This window comes from Kryptolebias marmoratus, linkage group LG4 (assembly GCF_001649575.2).
Source record: "Kryptolebias marmoratus isolate JLee-2015 linkage group LG4, ASM164957v2, whole genome shotgun sequence".
NCBI classification, from domain to species: domain Eukaryota; kingdom Metazoa; phylum Chordata; class Actinopteri; order Cyprinodontiformes; family Rivulidae; genus Kryptolebias; species Kryptolebias marmoratus.
The window spans coordinates 8242571-8263210 of NC_051433.1; the positions used below are offsets into that span (position 1 = coordinate 8242571).

Below are 20640 nucleotides of genomic sequence, written 5' to 3' on the forward strand. Positions count from 1 at the left end.
CCCACACCCCCACCCCGTCTAAGCCTTTGCACGCTCTGCTCTCCTTCCGGATATCATTATAGTCCCAGCCACATTTGTGTCGCCTGGCCACTGAGACAGAAACAGACACGAGTGGGCAGTTTCCACTCCTGTTATGGCTGTCTCTGCCTCGTTCTATCTGCGACTATCTGCCTGAGCAGTAAAGCAGAACAGAAGCTCTACTCGTGTTTATTGTGTGTTGAACATACCAGCAGTGGCAATAGACCCCTGACTGTCTCCAAGAGGACACACACACACACACAGAGAAAGAGAGAAGTGGGTTTTGTGTTGTGAGGATCATCTGATGAAATGAGCCCAGGCAAAGCAAAACATAGTAAGCATCTTAAGAAAAAGCTCCCATTTCAGATAAGTTCTTTAGTTTATCTTTGAAATGTTTCAACAATAATGTTTATAGCCAAAACAGATAGCATGCTTTTAGCTTACCTGGGGAATTAACCTTCGTAACACCATTTCTAAAGAATGCATTGCATTTTTTTTATTTAAGAGACAACAATGAGTATATCAATTCCATTTACTGCTCAGTGTGACTCCTAATATGTAAGGAAATAAATTATTTCAGGTGAGAGGAATTGGAGGAGGTGTATTTATTTATTTACTTATTTATCCCTGTGGTTGTTTAAAACCTCAACAGAGATCTTCAAGGAGCTTTTATTCACGCACCAATGCCTGCACCTGCCTCCTCCTCAGGGCAAGATGGGTGGATAGGGGAGCTTCTCCTAAATCCCATTAATCTTCAGAAACCTGCTGTGCTGAACATCACTGATGGTTAAAAAGAACACCAGAAACACACATTCAGAAGATACAAAGGCACAGAAGATATGTAGATCCTCTTTTAAAGACACCAAGTGTGTATAAGGAATTTTAAGTTTAGTAGAAAACCATAAGTTTATAATTTTTGCAGGGATTTTCTTTATTTTTTTTCCCAAGAAAAAAATAATACAAAATATATGGATCATCCTTAGAGCATAACAATAAGTGTGGAACTTTATATCTATTCAAGTAAATTATTACCAAAACGTATTTGTATCCACAAGAATGTAGTCTGTGTTTGCTGTGCATGCCTTTTCACATTCTGCAGCAGTTCTATCCAGTTCATAAAGTTTATCCAGTTTTTCTGAAATGCTTAATGAGTTGCACAAATCATCATTAGCTGTTTTAAGTCACTCACCACCAGGATGAATTCACTCTCGGTGTGAAAATGAGCAGGAGCAAAATAAAAATGGGTTTGATGTGATGTTGGTGTTTCGACCCATTTCTAACCCCCATGTCTAATAATCCCCTTGATTTCAGACTCGTCATCTTTTTGCTGATCTTCTCATGTATTGGCAGAAGATGCACAGCCAGGTGTGAAAGTCCTCGGAGACTGCCCGCCGTCCATCACCGAGTCCCAACATGAACTTTACCAAGAAGACAGCAAAGTGCTTCCAGGCTCCATCAGTTAACTGCTGAAGGTAATGTTAAACTTCGAGGCGGTGCATCCTTCATTAGTACTGGAGATTGAATTTAATGAGTAGTCTTTATGTCCACGGTCACTTGCCAGAAGAAAAAAAAATCTTCTCAGCTGTTGCGCACGAATTTAAGTTCACCAAACCGGGAACCTAAAAACGATTGTCCAAAGAGTGGTGAAAACACAGACAGATTCTGATAAACGGCCCAGTGAAGGAAATATCCGAGGATGGGACAGAAACTCTGCTCACTTTTCCCCCCCCAGCAGCCGGGAATGAAGATGCGCACAGAGAGACGCAGCCGCCGCGCCGCGCCGCGCTCCGCTCCGGTGCGTCAGCTGTCTGCCACCCCTCCCTCCTGTCCCGCAGAAAACAGGCGCAGACACCTACAGGAGAGGATTCTGCATGAAAGAAACCATTGCCTTATGAGACAAAGCCAACTGTCTGCTCTCAGCTGCTAAGAGCATCCGCTGGCTGTTAAACAATGTTGTCCCAGGGAATTATCTGCTCATTTAACTATTCTAAACTTTATTATATGAACATGTAACTATTTGTCAGGAAACTAAACATTATGTGCCATGGCTCAGCTTTGTTAAATAGACCACCAAGAAAGTGCATTTTCTTCTTAAGTGCAGCTTGGAAGCTGAGTGCTGGATGACTGCTGACATTTGCTAAAGAACCTGAAACTGATTAGTTAACATTAAAGGAAGCAGAACAATAGCTAAAAGCTAAAAAAAAGGCAAATGCTAGCTAAAATAGCAAAATGCAAACTAAAATGCTACACAAAAATTTCAAGTAACATAAAAAGGAAGGAGTAGTGCAATTATGTTGAAGCAGATTTTAAAGACAACAATATTTTTAAAGGAATTGAAGAGATCTCAGTGTAGTTCTGTGGATGAAATTATTGTAAATAAATATTTTGAAAAAAATAAGGTTCAAAAACTACAAGACACACCACCCATCACTTGAATGAGCCAAACAGTTTGAAAAATAAATAAACACTTCTCATGATAGAGTTCATGCAGTTCAGGCTAAACATCAGTGTTAACCTTTAAACCGCTTTCAATGCTGTATAAGTTGTCAGAAACTTTAACACTGTGTGTCACAGGGACTCCGAATATCAGCTCAATATATTCAAAAGACACCAAGAACATCCATAATAAACTGCAAAAGAGGCATAAATGAGGAGATAAAACGGGCCAAGGGATAGTGTAAAGAAATGTAAATTAGTGCAACAAAATTTGCCTGAAATTTAAACAAAATTAAACAAAATACCAAAAATTAACTGTAAAGTGGCAATCAAAATGTACATTCATGACAACAAAAAAGTGAAAAAGTGTCCAGCCCATAAACTGTGTTTGCTAATGTTTATTTTGTGGTTCATTCATACCTGTAGTTTTGGATAAATGACGGGTCATTTGCATCTCTGTATTATTGCATAGCCTGTCTCTGAGGTGTGCAGCAATACTTTTCACATGATCTGTCATGGATTGAAGTATTTTTGAATTTATTTTGCTTTTGGTTCTTTGTTTAGTGTTTCTGTAATTTTCTGTTATTTCTTGTTCATTTCGTGTTTTAGTTTAGTTCTTGTCTTTTGGCTTTCTGTGTTTTCCTGTGTCAACATTCACCTGTTCCTCTGCTCAGTAATTTCCCGATCTGCCTGCCACGCCCACCTCACCTGTTCCTTGTCATGTTTTCAGCTGCAGCTCATTTTCCTCTCAGCCGCTGTTCTTTAAAACCAGTCTCTTTTCATTAATTCCTCACTGGTTCATTCCTTCAGCTCGTTCCTGTCTGTCTGTTCTTGGTTCCTGGGTGCCCATGTCTCTATGTTTTCGTCCACGCCACATTTTTACTTCTGTTTTTGCTTCTTGCCTTTGTAGTAAGTGTTTGTTATTTCATTTGACTGCTGCCACATCAGCTCTTTGCTTTCTTATTTTCTTTTTGTAAATAAATTGGTTTCTTTTTATTTAACCGTGAGTCTGCCCATTGGGTTCGCCACGTTTAATTATAACAGGGAATTTGGTGTCTGCATGGAGAAACGGTGTATAAAACCCTCTCGGGGGGGGCATTCCATAACAGATGTGACAGGTCTCAATCCAGTGCTTATGTAGAATTTAACAAATCAAACCTGATTGGTGTTTCACAGAGCCATTCAACTGTGGGTTTCTAAGGAAATGTTTAAAGGGGAGCAGAGATACTGTTCATACAGAGGGAAAATGTTTCTGAACTAAAACTGAACTAACTTTGTGTAATTTCACAAGATTAATTTACAAACCAGATCTAGGTCAGTTGTCACTGCTTTGATGAGATAACTCTACTTACAGTGAATGCAGCTTGGTGGTTGGCATCTGTCTTTTCCTGCAATGTTTGGTTTGTCCATCTTTGGTCTGATGCCCAGTATAGTCCATCTATGTTAGAAAATGATTAATAAGTCAGTGAAAATGCCTCTGTACCATGTGACACAGGGAGGGAGAGTTAAATATCCTCCTCTCTGTTCCAAGCACTTGAACCTCTCCTGTTATGCTGCCAGAGTGCATGTTTGTAGTTCAGCTCACATCAACAGTCCCAATCCAGAGACAGGTTTGTCTCATCGGGCCAGTCTGGAAACATCCAACCCACTTCAAGGACATTTCTGCCTTTTATCCCTGAGACTTCAGTCTGTCACTCGCTGCTGCAGACATCAGTAAGTAAAGAGAGACACACAGACAAGATGCTATGAGCGAATGAATGCAGGAGGTCATTTCAATCAGTGCAAATCTAGGGGTGATAGCTGGGGATGTTACTAAAGGTCAATAACAAAGCAGCTGCCTAAAAATATCCCAGCACTGACAGCCAGTGTAAAGGTATGCTTTACATCTGTTCATCACCTGTGAGTACAGTTATTTTTCTTTTTGTTTTTTTCACTGTCTAATCTAAAAATCATGTCTTGTCTTTTAAAACTAATGTAGATAATCTTACACTTTGTACATTATGGCTTCATAAATTTAAGCGTCTCTCACCAGACATGTTGTCCTCTCATTCTGTAGCCCAGCTGTTTGTCCTTCAACATGTCAAATCTGGATTTGGAGCCAAAGTCGGATCCTCATTACATGTGACCCTCTCTTTCTTTACCCGAGGACAAGCTATGGATTTTACAGTGACAACTCTATAACAAATTGCTTTACAGGGAGCAGGTGATGGTGGCAACACCACTCATCATCCAGCCCTCCCTCTTCTTGTCACGCTTTGAGTCAGCTCCAGCTGTGGTCTTTAAGGGGCCATGTGTGAGGGGGCCCGAGCAACTATTCTGGGCCCATCTCATGGCCCCGGCTAAGAAGAAACAAAAAGGGAAGAAATTAAGCTGATTTAGCCCAAATGAATGTCCAGATGGAAATGATTCCAGTATCGTTCCAGGTCATTTATTCAGGAAAAAATAACAGATATGTTTGCAACAAAGAAGTGATAAACATGAAATTAAACTGCTGACAGATTATGTTCTTTTCTTGATCTCACTTTCATAATGTCATGATGTTGCAGATGAATACCTTGTCTAACATTATAGTGCAAAACAGTGCTGAGGATAGTCACCCAGATAAAACATACGTTTGCAGAAACTCTTGGTGGTTCATCACAGTTAGACCAAGTGGAGACCCCACCAAATTATTCTGGTGAGGTGAGGAAAAAATTCAGGTTGGAGGTTGGGCCTATTTTTTTGCTCTTCCATTTATTCTTTTCACTTTTATGTTCAAAAACTAAGAAAAACTGCTTTTTTATTGCATCTGGGTGCTGTTCTTTTAAAATAAGGAATTACATTATGTCCAGATAATGCAGCTCAAAACTGAAGTTTAACTCCGTAGTTTACATCTAAATATGAATGCACAGAAAAGGAGCTCATGCTGCTTTAAGTATAAAAAAATAAGTAAGATACTCAAATGCTGAAAGGGTATTGTGTGTCTTACAGCCCATCAACCTGAGCCTGAGAAGATGGGGCTTCGTTGGAGGACGAGGTGTGCCTGCTCTGGATTTGGGATGCAGCTTTGTTGTCCTAAACGGAATGTTAATTAGATGAACTGAATGAAAGAGTGGTGACCCTTCCCGTTAACCAGCTAACCCTTCCACAACAGCCAGAAGGGGAATTCAGTGTGTTGAAAAAGCCACATCAGCCAGTGCTCTCGGTGAAGTCAGACTGAATTATTAAGACACACAAAATATGTTCTGACATTTAAGACCACTGTCTAATCATCACTTTTTCCTTTTTCTTAAGTAGCATCACTTCAACAGTATACTAGTTTTAACCATTTTTAGATGTCATAACTTTTCTTCACAATCAAATTGATTAAAACATCAATGCAATATAAACATGTTTCCTTAAATATAAGATTTGACTGTTGCCGTGCAAGAAATAGAAAACCCTTCAATTGTATTGTCAACAAATGTTGGCATGTAGGTAGTTTTATTTGCTCAAGGGTACATGTACCATACAGTACATGAACAACAAAGTACATTGTTTTTTCTTTTCCTAACTTTAATACTTTATTTTTTATAGGTAAACTTTAAGTTACACATTAATACGATAACATAGATAAATTTATACAGTTACAAAAATAGTTAAAGATGAAAACCTATCTAAGAAAACCTATCAGTCACATTTGTTGACTGGTTCCCAATAATCAATTACTTATCCAACACTGACCTCTAGAGGACACTCGTTGGTAGTGCAACATAACAAATATCATTTCTTTAATGTTAGTTGTTAAACAGATACATTTTGCATATTTTTAAAACTGTAATGCAAGACAAATGTTACTAAATTGTGGTTCAGATTCAGATATTTAGTTAAATAAAACACATTTGTCTTTTTTTTTTAAGTTTTATAAAAGAACTGTTGCAGGAAACCGAAGTACCAGGAGAAAACCACGCTGAAAGTACTCCACTCAAAGTCCTGCAAAACCCAGTCCTAAACCAGACACCTTCCTGTGGAGCCACTGATAACCACTTTACCTTCTGGGTAAATCAAATTCCCATGACAACTGTGTGCAGGTGACACAAACCCTGTGAGTGGGTGAATAAAGAGAAAGAATAATCACATTGTACTGTAAATTTATTTATTAAATATAACACTTTTCAGCCTACAAAGTATTTTAAAGAACTGGATGAAGGCAAAAAAAATTAATAGTTGACTATAAAAAAGTTTAACAACTGTTTCTTAAAATAACAAAGGCATAATACTTATATACTCAGTCTGATAATCATTATACTGTACAACATTTTGATAAAACAAAACAGAATCCTATGTTAGATTATGATTGATCAGATATTTCTGTATAATTTCCAGAAATCAATGATAAATTGACATTTAATAAATTTATGACAGTAAAAAAAATAGTGTACACTAAAATAAGAGTGTAACGTACTTTTTCCCTATAATTTCTTTGTTGCTGTTCCAATATACTTGATACTATAAGTATCACAAGAGTAGCACTTTCTCAGTTAATATGACACCTAAAATATAAAAAGAATCTGTTTTAAAACTCATTATTACCAATCACTACCTAAATCAATGATTCTGCTTATGTTCAAAATGAATCTAATAAATACACATATTGTAACAGTTTAAAGGGATTTCTGTTTGAATAATAGCATAAATCCTTACATATAAAGACAATAATGTAATTATGTAATTATGAAATATTGATTAAATCATAATAACACCAGCAGAGGAGTGGCTTTACTAACGCAGTTAATTTGATGAAACGACCATGTCCAGTTCCTTGACGCCCTCCTGGGCAGAGCTGAGGCCACAGCTGCCTGGTAGGGGACTGTCTGAGAAATGGCTGGCAGATTTAGGCACTGATGCTGGGGACAGAGGGGCTTGAGATAGACCCGGCTTCTTGGGAGGGATAGGTGGAGGGTTGCCTCTGTCTGCCCTGCTGAAGGTGGGTGATCGGATCCCCTGAAGAACGGCCCCTGTGGCCCTCCCAATGACTGGAGACAAAGGTGCTGCCAGGCTGCGGTAGTCTGTGCCAAAGGGGGAGTTGTTTGGCGCGGTCAGCTTTGTCGTGGCGCTCTGCTGGGCAGTGGTGAAACGAGACAGGACTTGAGTGACCGTGCTGCGGGCCAGCTGTTTGACTGGGTTGGCCTCTGAGGAGGAGCTGTTGCTCACAGGAGAGAGGTCTTTCGGTGAGAGGGGGAGAGCAGGTTGTACGGCCTGGGTCTGCGCTTCTGGGTCCAAATTGCCCTGGAACTTGTATCGTGCAGCGTGGAACCGCTGGTTGATCCCAGCTTGGTACGGAGACTGATAGCTTCCGGGGGGCGTGCTGCTTGTGGAGCGTTTGAGAAGCACAGGCGAAATGCAGGGAGAGGAGCGAGTTTGAGCTGAGAGAGGCGCACTGCAGGACGACAACAATGCTGGTGTCTCATTTCCATTTTGAAAGGGCATATTCTCTGACAGTACACTGGTTGAACTAACAGGCCCGTTGCTCTCCACTGAACAAAGGTGGCCATTGACATTTGGCTGAACAGGTTGGTTGTCGCTGTCTTCATCAGGGTCCTCAAACTTAACATTGTCTACTGATAGGCTTCCTGGTAAAACTCTTGTAGCCCACTCTTTGCCTGTTGTTTCCACTGGAGATGCATCGGCTCCTCTCGTGTCTTTCATTGTGTAGACCTCCTCCAGCTTCCTCTTCAGCTCTTCCACCTGATCATGAAAAACATCAACTTTTAAAGCAGACACTCAGCTATAACAATTTTTTCCTTTTTCTGTGCTAAGAATTAGTAAAACCTTCACATTAATGAGTTTATCTAAGTGTTCACACCTGTCGCTGGAGCTGAGAGCAATGAGCTTCTTCCTTCTTCAAACGCGAGCGAAGCTGTTCCCGTTCGGTGTCGAACTCAGCCAGCTGTTCCTCCACTCTGGCCTCCATCCTCAAAGCTCTTGTTCTCTCCTCTTCCAGCTCTTTTCTCAAAGCTTGAGAGGCCTCTTTTTCCTAAACAGAAATATTTGTATCTTTAAGCAGCAAAATCCAATACAACCAAACTAGCGTAAAAACCCTAATCAAGAAAAGTGCAAGAAGCTGAAGTGTCTAACTTGAATTCAAAATGTTCAGACCTTGTCAAGTTTACGGTTCAGTTCTGTCAGCCGGTGACCCTCCTCTAGAGCCCGGGAACTTGCCCACTTGCACTCTTTGGCCAGAGCGCAGGAGAGCTGTTTGTGTTGAGCCCGTTCTTCCTCCAGCTGCTCAGTAATCCGTCGCTGTTCTTTTTCCAGCCGGCGGACCTGGCTCCGCTCAAATTCCAGCTACAAGCACAGAGGAAAAACAAATCCAGTAGGAAAATGTCAGAAGTGGGAAAGATTCCCCTGGATGTGTCATGCATACAAGTGTTCATAGTTTACATGAAATGTTCTGTCAGTTACGTGCTGATCGTTTGGTTGATGTTTCTCCATTTGGACATGTATGAATAGTGAAATCTGTGTCAGTGCTGCTCACCTGTTGTTGTAGGCGCTCCCTCTCCTTCTCAAGGACGTAAGTGACATCATCTCCCTCTGCTGTGTCCTCAGCATGCCTCCTCTTTTCCTCCTCCAGGTCTGCAATAACCTAAAACAACACAGCAGGTATTTGGGTGTAAATCATCTCACAGTACACTAAAAGTATGCAGTTGACCAACTCAAACTTATTTTCTGTGTCAAAATTGTACCAAATGTGCTAGTTTGTAATTTATTTTCTATTTGTAAAAGACAAAACAAAATTCCCATTTCACAACAAGCACTGCAGTGCTTTCACACACTGATGCTTTTTTTATATCTTCAACATCAAATATTATTTTATTTTTTTCATATTTTCATGTCTGCATTAGGGATTTTCTGGATTTCTTGACAGTTCCCACACATCCAAACTCACTCTTCTGTGCCGGCTTTCGGCTGCAGCCAGTTGGGCCAGCATCTTCTCCTGCATCCTCCTGCAGTGGCTCACCACCAGTTTGAGAACCACCAGAGGGTTGGTGGAAGAGGATGCACAGCCAGTCTCTTTGCTGGAACCCCCCACAATCTCACTATCTCTCTGCAGGGCCTGGAAGGGGTCGTTGAGGTTGTACCTTGCATACCGCTCCTGGATGAACAGCTCTTTACACTGGGCCTGAAGGAAGAACAAAAAGAGGCCTTTTATTTATAGAGGTTTTGTAATTTGCACTGTGTGATTGTGAACTTAAACCTCCTGAAGCCTTCAAAACAGAGAGAAATAGAGAGAGAGAGAGATAAGCCCATGTAACTTTGGGTCACTTTGACTCGAAGACCACAGGAGGGTTAAGTGTTTGGCTTTGACCGGTCCTTTAGCACCACCCGGTGGTTGATGTTCCATGCATCATCCTGTCAAATTTCTGTGCAGTAATTTTGTTTTTGACACAACTACAAACTTAAAATCATTTTCAAGTGGTTATTAATTTGTGAATATTACTAGCTGATAAGCCAACACGCATGATTAAACTGGTCAACACTGACATTATCGCTGTGAGCATCTTACGATGCTAAATTTAGCATTTAGATCAAACTTCCTCGGTAGCAAAAAGCCTTGAGATGCTTGTGTAACTGCCAAATCCTCTTTGGTTTACTTCTTTAACAGCAAATCACATGTAGCACTAGTGTATGAGATATACTAATGCCTTAAAGTGTGCCGTTATAATTCTATAAAACAAGTCCAAGCAGTTGTGACTAAAGCTGCAACAAGTGACTGTCACATGTCTCTCATTACAACAGGAAATCAAACGCTGCATTTAGCACAGCATGATCGCTATCTCAAACTGATCAACAGAAAAGAAGCAGTGAATGAGAGAAGCGGAATAAAGATGGAGGCAATGCATTTTTAAAAAGTAGGAAGGAGCAACAGATGGTGTGTGTTTGTCTATCTTTAGCAGGCCAGCTGTTCCAAACTGGGCTTTGTCCAAGGCAGACCTGTTGTCTGTTTAACTCATGACAAAGGAGAGATAATAGCGACAAGACATTTCAGGTTCAGCAAACGCCTTTAGGCCGGCTGTGGTGTGTGACAGCAGAGCGGGACGAAGGAGGCCTGTTGCAGAGCTCTGTCTGGGTGAGCTTTCAACAATAGAGGATCAAGCGATTAGAGGGAGCACTACCCTCTCTGGCAGGGTGACGGACAGAGATACTGAGATCGCTTGAGGAGTTTAAAGGGCAGTCAGGAGTGAGGACAGGTGTTTGTGTCGTAATATCCAACCGTTCTGCTGTTTAACTTGTCTGGGTTCAAGCTACAGCACAAGAAACGATCTGTCATTGTTTCAGAGATGTGTTCATCTTAAAAAAGGTCTGCATCACATTAGCACATATACATTAACATGAACAAAAAGAATGACTTTTCCTAAAGCTGCCTGTATGTTTTTGAAAAATGTGAATATAACTTAAATTTCAAACTCAATGAAAGACGTATGCTTTGCAAAAAAGATATAATTAAATTTTCCTTTATCTTTATGCTACAGATCTTTATGTCTTGTCAAATAAAATCAAAGTTATTTCAAGGAAGTGTAAAGAACTGACTGAACCCTGCTGTTTTCTGGGAAATACAGCGAGGACTGATAAATGAGTCCCGACAGAAAACCTAAAGTTCCAGAGTTCAGAAGCTCGGAGACTTGTCATTTTCCACATCTTCTGTAATGGCTCATCTGGCACAAAGGGAGGAGGGTAAGGGTCCGAGGCTTCGCTGCTGTTATTTGATCCAGTCTGCGGAGGATGGTGCGAAGGCGGATCAAACAGCGGAGAGGGGTGAAGCAGGAAAACACACGGCACCCAGGAGTATTCAAAAATGCCTTTCAAATGTGGGCTCTATCAAAGGCAACATACCACTCTTTGCTTTAGTAAGGGAGTTACGTGATGTGCAAAACATCTAGAGTAGGTTTTTTATATTTTAGAAGTTGTATTTTGCAGTACAAACGCTGATTTATACAAAGACTTGACTAAAAATAGTAAACCCTGACTAGATGAATTTTATTAAAAGGCACCATCAATTTTTGAGGAAATCTGCCCACAGTTCCTCCTTTTCCCCATCAATGACCATCTCTGATGAGTCACTTTACTGTTAACGTTAAAAAGCTTAGATCAGAGTTTCCATTCAAGACTATAGGCTAAAAATGGCAGCAGCTTCCCGTTAATTTGTAAGTGATAGCTCATAGAAAAGAGCATTTTGAAATACAGAATTTAAAAAATGACTGTTTTTGTATGTGACTCTAAAGAGTTAAATGTGTTTCTTTTCATTTTTTCTTTATTAGGTCAGCTCTGTGTGTACACATCATAACGAGACAATTAGGGTCCTAATTAGAAGTATCTTTTCAAACTTGGAGGACAATTTCTGCACAAGAGCTCTTTCACCAACACAAACTGTGCTTCTGTTTTTCCCTTTCTCGGTTGTCTGTTTGCTCTTTAGTGCACGGATAGCTGTCCAGTCCTGCGATACAAAGAGAGGCTGTTTGTCGCTGCACCAACCCTCCAACGTTGCAAACAGGGATGCAGGCAGTGAAAAGAGAGAGTTCAGGAAGCATTTCTAAAGCTAGGAATCACTTAGCACACAGTTTTATCAGTTTACCCTTTTCATTACTTCATTCTGCGAGTGCACAATCCCCATAACCATTTGGTTCGTGGCTGTTCTGCACGTCTAGCCGAATTATTCATGCATTTGTTTGTTGGCTGCAGTTCTTGGCCATTCTGTGTGTTTGTGCTTGCACTGGAAGAAACAACTGTACTGATTCCAGCTTATCTTTTGCTGACACATGCGTAGAGTCTTTTAGAATATCCGTGTAATACAAAGATTGGTTGACAAATTAGACTTTTTAAAGTCTAATATATTGAAAAGATGTTTCATCAAATTGCTAAACAAGCTGACAACTCGTGGATTTAATTAAAATTCTCTGCTAGAGAAAGGGGGCTCTGAAAACTGCTATCAAACGGAGCCACTCCAGACAAAAAATGCAACAAATGCCTCATTACTGTCACTGAATCCAATCAGCTGAGGCATCTCGAATCCTGAAACAAAATTCCTCCTCTCTGCTTCAGTGCTGCCCGTTAAACAGAACAGAAGGTGAAGCTATTTGAAGTAGCTTCATTCGAAAGTTCTAGTTAACAGCACTGTGTGAACTCCACAGTTAATTAAAAGGCTTATTTCCATATTTGAGTCCTTTTTGAACTTAAAGAGGTTTTTTTTTTTATTCCGTTCTCAGACCAAAGGGACGACTGGATCAGCGCAGGGCTTCGTGTGCCAAAATAAGCACTGCCAAAGACTAACTTCCTTTTGAAAGCCACAGTGTAAGCAGCTGCAGAAGTGAGTCACAAGGGGGAAAAAATGCAGCGGATAGTTAGAATACCATTGATTAATAATAAGAATACTGCTAAATTAAATTTAGAGCACCATTTAAAAAATAACACACACCCACACACACTTTTATTCCCATTTCCTCTGCTTACATATATCCTGTTGAAAACTGCTGTTAACAATGTGCAGATAGGTTGTTTTTAATCAGTTTAACAAAGAAGAAAAACGTTAAACACACAAAAAAGGAAAATTGGGCGGAAATGTAAAAGTTTATGAACAAAAATATACTCCAAACTGTGTCGTTACCATGGTGATTAGAGTCTAATTTCAACATTTTTTCACATGACACTGACAGTGAGGCGGTGACACATTAGACTGCCAGGAACATGACTTCACCTTCTTCTCAATAACCTGTAGGTGAGCGAATGAATTTTTTTTAAATAAGTGCACAAAATATGGAAAGGGTAATGGAAATGTGATGTACTTTACAGTTGTTTTTTCATGAAACAAATTATTGCAAAACACTTTTAAAACACTGACCTGTGAATGTCGTGAGAAAGATGTAAGGGTCGCCAAAGTGTCTCAGGAAAGGAGAACTAGATTTCATCGAATAGTCTGAGCACATTTTATTCAAAAGCTTAAATTTCTATTTTATGAGAGCACAAAAGGTAGATTCCTCTGGAAAGACAAGACTAAAGTGTGTCATATTTAGTCATAATGCCGAGCAGCACACAAGACCTAGCCACTTGGAAGTCAATGAGTCAAGCATGTGTTTTTTAATATCTCAAAGAAGTCTGGAGTAAAATATGAAGCAATCTGCTGACAGCTGACGTTTGGACAAAAGCGAGTGATTCAATGGGAAAATGATCTCAAGCACAGAAACAGACCTGCAAAAAGAACAACTAAACAAAGAACCAAACATTACAACCACCTGTAACTATATAGTGTGACACACGATGAAGTGTTGTTCTTCTCAGGTTGTTATTTATCTGATTTTAAAACGTGGTAAGGAACCTTTTCATAATCCCAAAATCATTTTTGAAAAAAGAGGGTGTTCCCTGCCTTTCATAGACCAGGGCTGCAAGCATCACTGAGAACATTAGTATTATGGGGTTTTGTTTTCCTGATAACAATCGTCTACATTCATGTAAGAACTTGACAAAGACTCCTCTTTGCCATCCTTAACAGGTCAAAAAGCTGAAGGTATGAACTTGCCTTCTTGTTCTTGGGTTTTGCAAAGTCGTTAGAAAAAGAGCATCCCTTGTAAACTGATAAAGCTATTTTAACTGTACATGACGGATAATTAAGTTGTCTGACTAAAAGGACTAAAATTACTGTCATGAATTTATTTCCCTTCAGATTAGTAAATGCATTATTATTAAAGGGCAAAGTGTAAAGACTTATCCAGTGGATGGGATGAATGGGTTAACAGTTTGTGCAGATGAATCCATAAAAGAAGCCCGGCCATGTTCCCCTCAAACTCTACTTCACGCCATTATTTATTTATTCACTCCAACTCTCGCTCACGTTGAATCAGCAGGCACCCACCGTGCTCTAGCCTTTCTTGCCTTAGATGGCCAGATCCCAGGGGAAACGAAGGAATGTGGTCTAGACACAACACATGAACGTTCAGCTCTCGAGACTGCTGGCTGCATTTTCAATTTGTCCTTTCAATAGTTCGTTTTACACAAAGACAATGAGAGGCATTCCAAGAGTGTGACTGTAAAGCTCAAACTTTAATACTGAGAATAAAGCCTGGAGAGCTGTTTACATGTCTCAATAAGCTATAACCACCTTTTGCTGAAGTGGTGTATAAATAAGGTACTTACTGCTTATATTGAATTATTGGTTTATTGTGTGAGAACCTGTTTTCAACCGATTCAGTAAATGACAAAACATACTTTAAACAAAGCAAAACGCCACAGAAAAGAGTTTGTGGATCTGTAGAACACAGCAATGCAAAAACATGCAAACATTATGGTAGTGCATACTTCAAATATATTGATTTGAACAATAACATTAAAAGAAAGCATTTGAGATGATTTGCAGTAACACTTCCTTTTGAAAGGAAAATGTCCCCCCACAGCATAACAGCTTCTCAGTCCCCTCACTGCAGAGTCAAGGCTGAAATGTCTGTTTACTCTCTGACAAACACCAACAAATTCACAATCTATTTGTATTTAAATAAACGTTCTGGAAGACTGAGAACTCTCCAGTTTGTTAGAAAACTGTTTGCTTTGTCTAATCTCTTAAATGCAGACTCAAGGTGTAAATGAACCCTTCACAGCCTCACATTAAAGGGAACTATTTCAGGTTATAATAAGACAGAAATGTCTGTTATAAACCGTTACAAAAGGAAAGTGACAACAGCATGGTTGATCAGGGAAATCTCAACATTTCATCCCCAACTTGAAAACAGGTCACCGTCTCAGAACAGGTAATATCTGATGACGTTTGATGTAAAATGTGACAATATGCAGCGTGAACTACTTTAGTGTGATAACTTTGCCACCATATGTGGTTGTTGGTACCTTCAGGGCTTCGATGGCGACATCCCGAGCCTCCAGCTCTCCCTCCAGGATGCTGAAAAGCATCAGCAGCTCTGGCTTGGACAGACTTTCCATGTTCAGTTTGGACTGTGACAGAAGACAGAACAAGCTTTTTAAGCCTTATTAAATTAAAAACAACATTTTTTAGAGTTCTACTAGAATAATTAAAAAAAAAACAAACTCGAAAACAAGAAAAAGAGAGACATCAATGATATTGCTTTATGTCTTTTCTCTATGCATTTTCCAGGAATGTCTTTTTTTTTTCTTGAAATAAAGCCCTGTGTTTTTTAATTCTTCCAAAATTAGACATGCAGTCAGACAACTCTTGCTGACTTATGGGTGCTATGGATATGTGGTTATTATCACTGGACGGAGTCATTTTACAAAAGCAAAGTCAGTGAGTTTTTTCTTTTCTTATGACAAGAAACAAAAGTTGTTTTGGGGGTTTAGTTCAGAAGAACGCTGACCTACATCCCTGCTAAAGCATCACAAATACTGTCTATAGCAAGTTGTTCAAAATCCTGTCAACAGTACAAGCTAACTGGGTGCAGACAAATTGGATCCAAACTTTTCCCTTTGTGTTAAAGATTGAAAGTTGTCTGACGGGTAATGTGCACGCAGCACAACTTCGGAATATCTTTTTGTTTTGCTGTAAGTTCAAATCCTAATGGGTGCTGTGACAGTTATTTTGTGTTGGAAATGAGATGCAGTTCCTTTGTAGTGTCTGCACTTTAATCTCCCAGCTGTGTTGGTTCTGCTGTCAAGCCCTGCGGTGTCCACATCTCAGACACCCAACCACACTCTGCACAAGTGAAAATATGCAAGCTTCACTTTGAAAACAGATCAAAGCTGCTGATGTTACTTACACTAAACACAGTTTTCTTATGAGAATCATTGAGCTGGAAAGATGACTGACTACTTAATAACACACACATCCCAGCTTAAATCATAAAAAAACACTGCTTTTGTGGCTGAAGCATCTTTTAAGGGCTGTGATTCACAACTGAGTTAGTGTTCACTCTGCAGGCTCTTGCTTTGCTTCGAGCACTTTGTGGTCACCACGACTTTCCACATCATGAAGTCATAAGGAGAGGGTGGGATGATCTGTTTTAGCAGAGGTTGCACAATGAGAGGCAGGAATCCACGATCAGCCATACCTGAGCAGGAAGCGACAGTATTTTCCAGATGTCTTCAATTAGTGGCAAAAAAAAAAAAAAAGAAGTCGAATTGTATTTATATGACACTTCTGCAGAAAAGTAAGCAGAAGTGAGAAGAGGGATGAGCCATGGCTGCAGTGGCATCCTCTCACGGTGGTTTTAGTTCTGCCTTTAAGCACCACTCACGGTCTGTGGCTTAAACCACGGGTGTAAAGTGCTAATTAAACTACAGCATATATGCCTCCATTGGTTTGGGTTCACAGGCCTGCCTGCTAATTTCACAGGCTACTATGCATACACTATATTGCCAAAAGTATTCACTCACCCATCTAAATCACTGAATCCAGGAGTTCCAATCACTTTCATGGTCACAGGTGTGTAAAATCGACCACCTAGGCATGTCGACTGCTTTTACAAACATTTGTGAAAGAATGGGTCGATCCCATGGGCTCAGTGAATTCCAGCGTTGTCCCGTGATAGGATGCCACCTGTGCTATAAGTCCAGTTGTGAAATATTCCACAGTCAACTGTCAGTGGTATTATAACAAAGTGGAAGCGATTGGGAACGTCAGCAGCTCGGCCACAAAGTGGTAGGCCACATAAAATCCCAGAGCGGGCTCAGCGGATGCTGAGGCACATGGTGCACAGAGGTCACCAACAGCTACAGACCTCCTTGTTTTTCAGGAGCTGGGCTTGGCTGCTTGGTTCCAGTGAAAGGAACTGTTAATGCTTCAGCATACCAAGACATTTAGGGCAATTTAATGTTTATGTTTATGTGTCTTTGTGGGAACAATTTGAGGATGGCCCCTCCCTTCCTGTTTCAACATGACTGTGCACCAGCGCACAAAGCAAGGTCCATAAAGACATGGATGAGCGAGTTTGGTGTGGAAGAACTTCACTGGCCTGGACTGTCTTGACCTCAACCTGATAGAACACCTTCGAGATGAATTAGAGTGGAGACTGTGAGCCAAGCCTTCTGTCCAACATCAGTGTCTGACTTCACAAATGAGCTTCTGGAAGAATGGTCCAAAGTTCCAATAAACCAACTATTAAACCTTGTGGAAAGCCTTCTCAGAAGAGCTGAAGCTGTTATAGCTGCAAAGGGTGGGCCAGCATCATATTAAACCTTATGGATTAAGAATGGGATGTCACTCAAATTTATATGCGTGTGAAGGGAGGTGAGCGAATACTTGTGGCAATATAGTGTAGTTCCCATGTGACGTCACTCTTCTGGACACGCTCCCTCTCTTGCCACCATTGCAATAGGCAATAGCTTCACCCATGGCAGAGGAGACATTTTTTTGTTTCATGTCGGGTTAAAGGATGTTCCAACATACAGACAGTTCGGCAAAGTGTAGTTTTCACTACATGTCAAACATCAGAAAACGTGAGGGACCTCAAAAGGAAGGGTTCAGTGTGGAACATCAGCGAGTCTGGCTAGCAAACATCAACTTTATAGACGTCTAGAATCTGCTCAGACTACTTTTATTCCAGTAAAGATCCTGTTAAGTAATGTTAGAGTATAACTGTGTGTGTGATAGAATTACCAGTTTCATGATTTAAAACGTCTCTACTGTAGATAACTTAGCTATGCTATGTGCTACACCCCAAAGCTAACGTCACGGTTAAAGAACTAAATTAAATGTTAAAGGATTTCGTCAGTGATATAACAGATACCACAATGATAAAAAATTGTTACGGTTGAATGATAGTTACAGATAAAGTGCTGGTGCCATTTTAGGTCGGATTCTAACCCATAAACACACTGTAGGCGAGGTGGGCCTACATGTACATGTATGATATTGTTACTACTTATCCTGTCAGTCACCAGAACTTTGCTGATTGCATGAGTCCATTGCTTTCAGGCCATGTAGCTCCTCCACGGTGTAGGCAGCCTTTGTGTACAATAAATAATTAACAATGTCATGGTACGAGATGAGCAGCAAATTGTTGGGCTCCTCTGACATTGCCTCTTTTCTTCCACCTCATACGGGTCAATTCCAACAGTAGCGACCTTCTGCATATAGCTTTCCCTCGCTCATTGGTCAAGAGTAAGTAAATAGCTGGATTTAGTCTGCTTTGAAGCCATCGTAGTCTAGCGCTTACCTACCTACATGACGAAAATATCGCATTGAGCTCTTCCAGAACAGACTTGTGGGACCTACGTATAATCACTGTGAGAAGTGCGTGCGCGGTTTGGCGAGACCTGCCGAAGCCAACATGCGTCACTGAGCTTGTTTAGTTCCTCATCATCGTTTTAATGATATTTTCACCTAATCCGCTGAGTTAGACACGGTAATCATGTGGGTACACAAGCACAGCGTGATGCCATGGGAAATACAAATATTCCCACATGTTCTCCAAGCTCCACTTCCGATGACGAAAACCCACCCGTGTCCGTAATCCTATTATCCATGTTTGTTTTAAGCCTGGTCAGCCATGTGCCTCATCTGCAAAGGTGCATTAAAACACACAGTGCGTTTTATTCCAAAAACAAACACTTATCTGCAAAGTAAAAAAGGCTCTGAGCTTGTGTTTAGCTGCTTATGACATATGTGCGGCATAAGGGTAAAAAAATAACTCTTTCACCTTAATCTGATCAATCTAATCTATAATTATTCCCCAATTTCTAACCTCTTTTGCACATTTCAAAGTACTTGGACTGCAACAGCTATTATTTAAGCTTTATTTGTAAGTATATATATGTAACTTTGGGGTCATGTTTTAGTGTAGCTGTATTTTCAATTCAACTATATGATTAGAGTGCAAAATAAAAGTTCTTCTCAAAACAACCTTTGCATGAATGCATGTCTGTGCAGCCACAACCTGCTATGAGGAGATGGGAGGGGGGTCAGCTGAGGGGAACCAGAACCTGGGAGCTCGTCTGAGCGGATCCAGCACGGATATGGGGGCTAAATTGGATTTATTCAGCCAACCCAGCTCCTGTGCAGCAGCAGCAGGCCACATGCTTCCCCCCCCAGCCTCAGTGTCTGACTGACTGGGATGCGGCGCACGGTCGCAAAATAAACACGGCAGAAACAAAAGGCAACTCGTTCTTGAGTTCATTAACAACCTTTCGTGCTGAAATCCCTTCGAGCTGCTGCCACGAAGACCAAACTGCAAACCCGATCAAATCCCGATGGATACCACGAGCTAATGTTGTTTTAGGACGACCAAAAAAATCGAACAAAAAGAAAAGCCTTATAATTTGTCCGAGCTTTGACTGCTTTGAGTAACATCCTTTTTTTCTCTCTCCTTCTTGTTCTTTTTTCTTCTTTAAACCAAACAACACGATGAAACGTCAAAAAAGTTTCCCCTCAACAGTTTGACGCACTCAACAACATCAACAAACTATTTTGTCCTCTTACCTTCATGTGTGCTTTCTAAAGTTGTTTCAGAACTCCAGCATGAACTTTTCTTCTGTCAAAAGATTTCTTTCACTTGATTTTGCCGTCCTCCGAATCCCGACGCAGCGGAACACTGAAAGGCCGAGTGGTTTATCGAAAGGCAGCTGGTTCAACCAATAGGCAACAAGAAGCTATGAGCGTTGACCAATCAAACACAAGATTTTTAGGAAAGTGGGCAGGGCGAGTGACGTCACGCCTGTTGAGGTTCTGTTGGATTTCTTTGTCCAGTATTTTCCTTGGATCGCTGCTCCTGACTCTTAAAGAGTCTGCTGTAGGCAGTTTAAATGACTGTTTTACAGGACCAAATGCTAATTATTGTTCCAGTAGAGGTTGTTCAAGTGTATATATTTATACAGTATAAAAGTATAGTTAACCGTGACATAAGAAAATGTTAATGTCTTACCTAATTAAGAAAAGTTCAGTAATAGACAATTAAAGGTTTGTATCTCTGGTGCAACACTAACAATAGTTGTTGAAGGTTTTATCACTATGTGTAACAGGTGATCTGATAAATCTGAGCCTAAAGGTTGTTGTTCAGTTCAACCACATTATTTACACCTAAAGCTATTTTTATATTTTAAACAGTATTGTATTTTAATACAGACTGTAAGATGCTGTAAAGTATATGCAGTTTATTACTGTAAACTGTAAAGTTCTTTATTTTTTAATGTAAATCAGTTTACCGTAACAAACCTGACCACAAAAACCTCGCCAATGGCAAAAGAGATTTAATTTTTTTTTCCCTCTAAGAGGTGGTA

General features: G+C 40.3%; 2 protein-coding genes and 1 long non-coding RNA gene across 3 annotated transcripts in view; 1 reads left to right on the plus strand and 2 right to left on the minus strand.

The window, feature by feature from the left end:
- wnt2ba (wingless-type MMTV integration site family, member 2Ba) overlaps positions 1–1850 on the minus strand; it is an 11489-nt gene extending 9639 nt beyond the window's left edge. The window contains exon 1 of the mRNA XM_017408558.3: positions 1208–1850. Within this exon, the coding sequence (XP_017264047.1) occupies positions 1208–1338 (131 nt within the window). The 5' untranslated portion in view covers positions 1339–1850. The remainder of the gene's footprint in view (positions 1–1207) is intronic.
- A 1872-nt stretch (positions 1851–3722) lies between these two features.
- On the plus strand, positions 3723–6837 carry LOC119616934. The gene is made up of 2 exons (XR_005233027.1): positions 3723–4353; positions 4511–6837. It is a non-coding gene; the product is annotated as an uncharacterized LOC119616934 (long non-coding RNA).
- Positions 6666–19973, minus strand: LOC108231527 (CTTNBP2 N-terminal-like protein). The gene is made up of 7 exons (XM_017408612.3): positions 19844–19973; positions 15301–15405; positions 9362–9595; positions 8951–9058; positions 8572–8760; positions 8279–8449; positions 6666–8160 (listed from the first exon to the last, which is right to left on the minus strand). The coding sequence occupies exons 1-7, from the start codon at positions 19847–19849 to the stop codon at positions 7204–7206; spliced, it is 1770 nt and encodes a 589-aa protein (XP_017264101.1). The 5' UTR covers positions 19850–19973; the 3' UTR covers positions 6666–7203.
- Between the last annotated feature and the right edge of the window lie 667 nt (positions 19974–20640).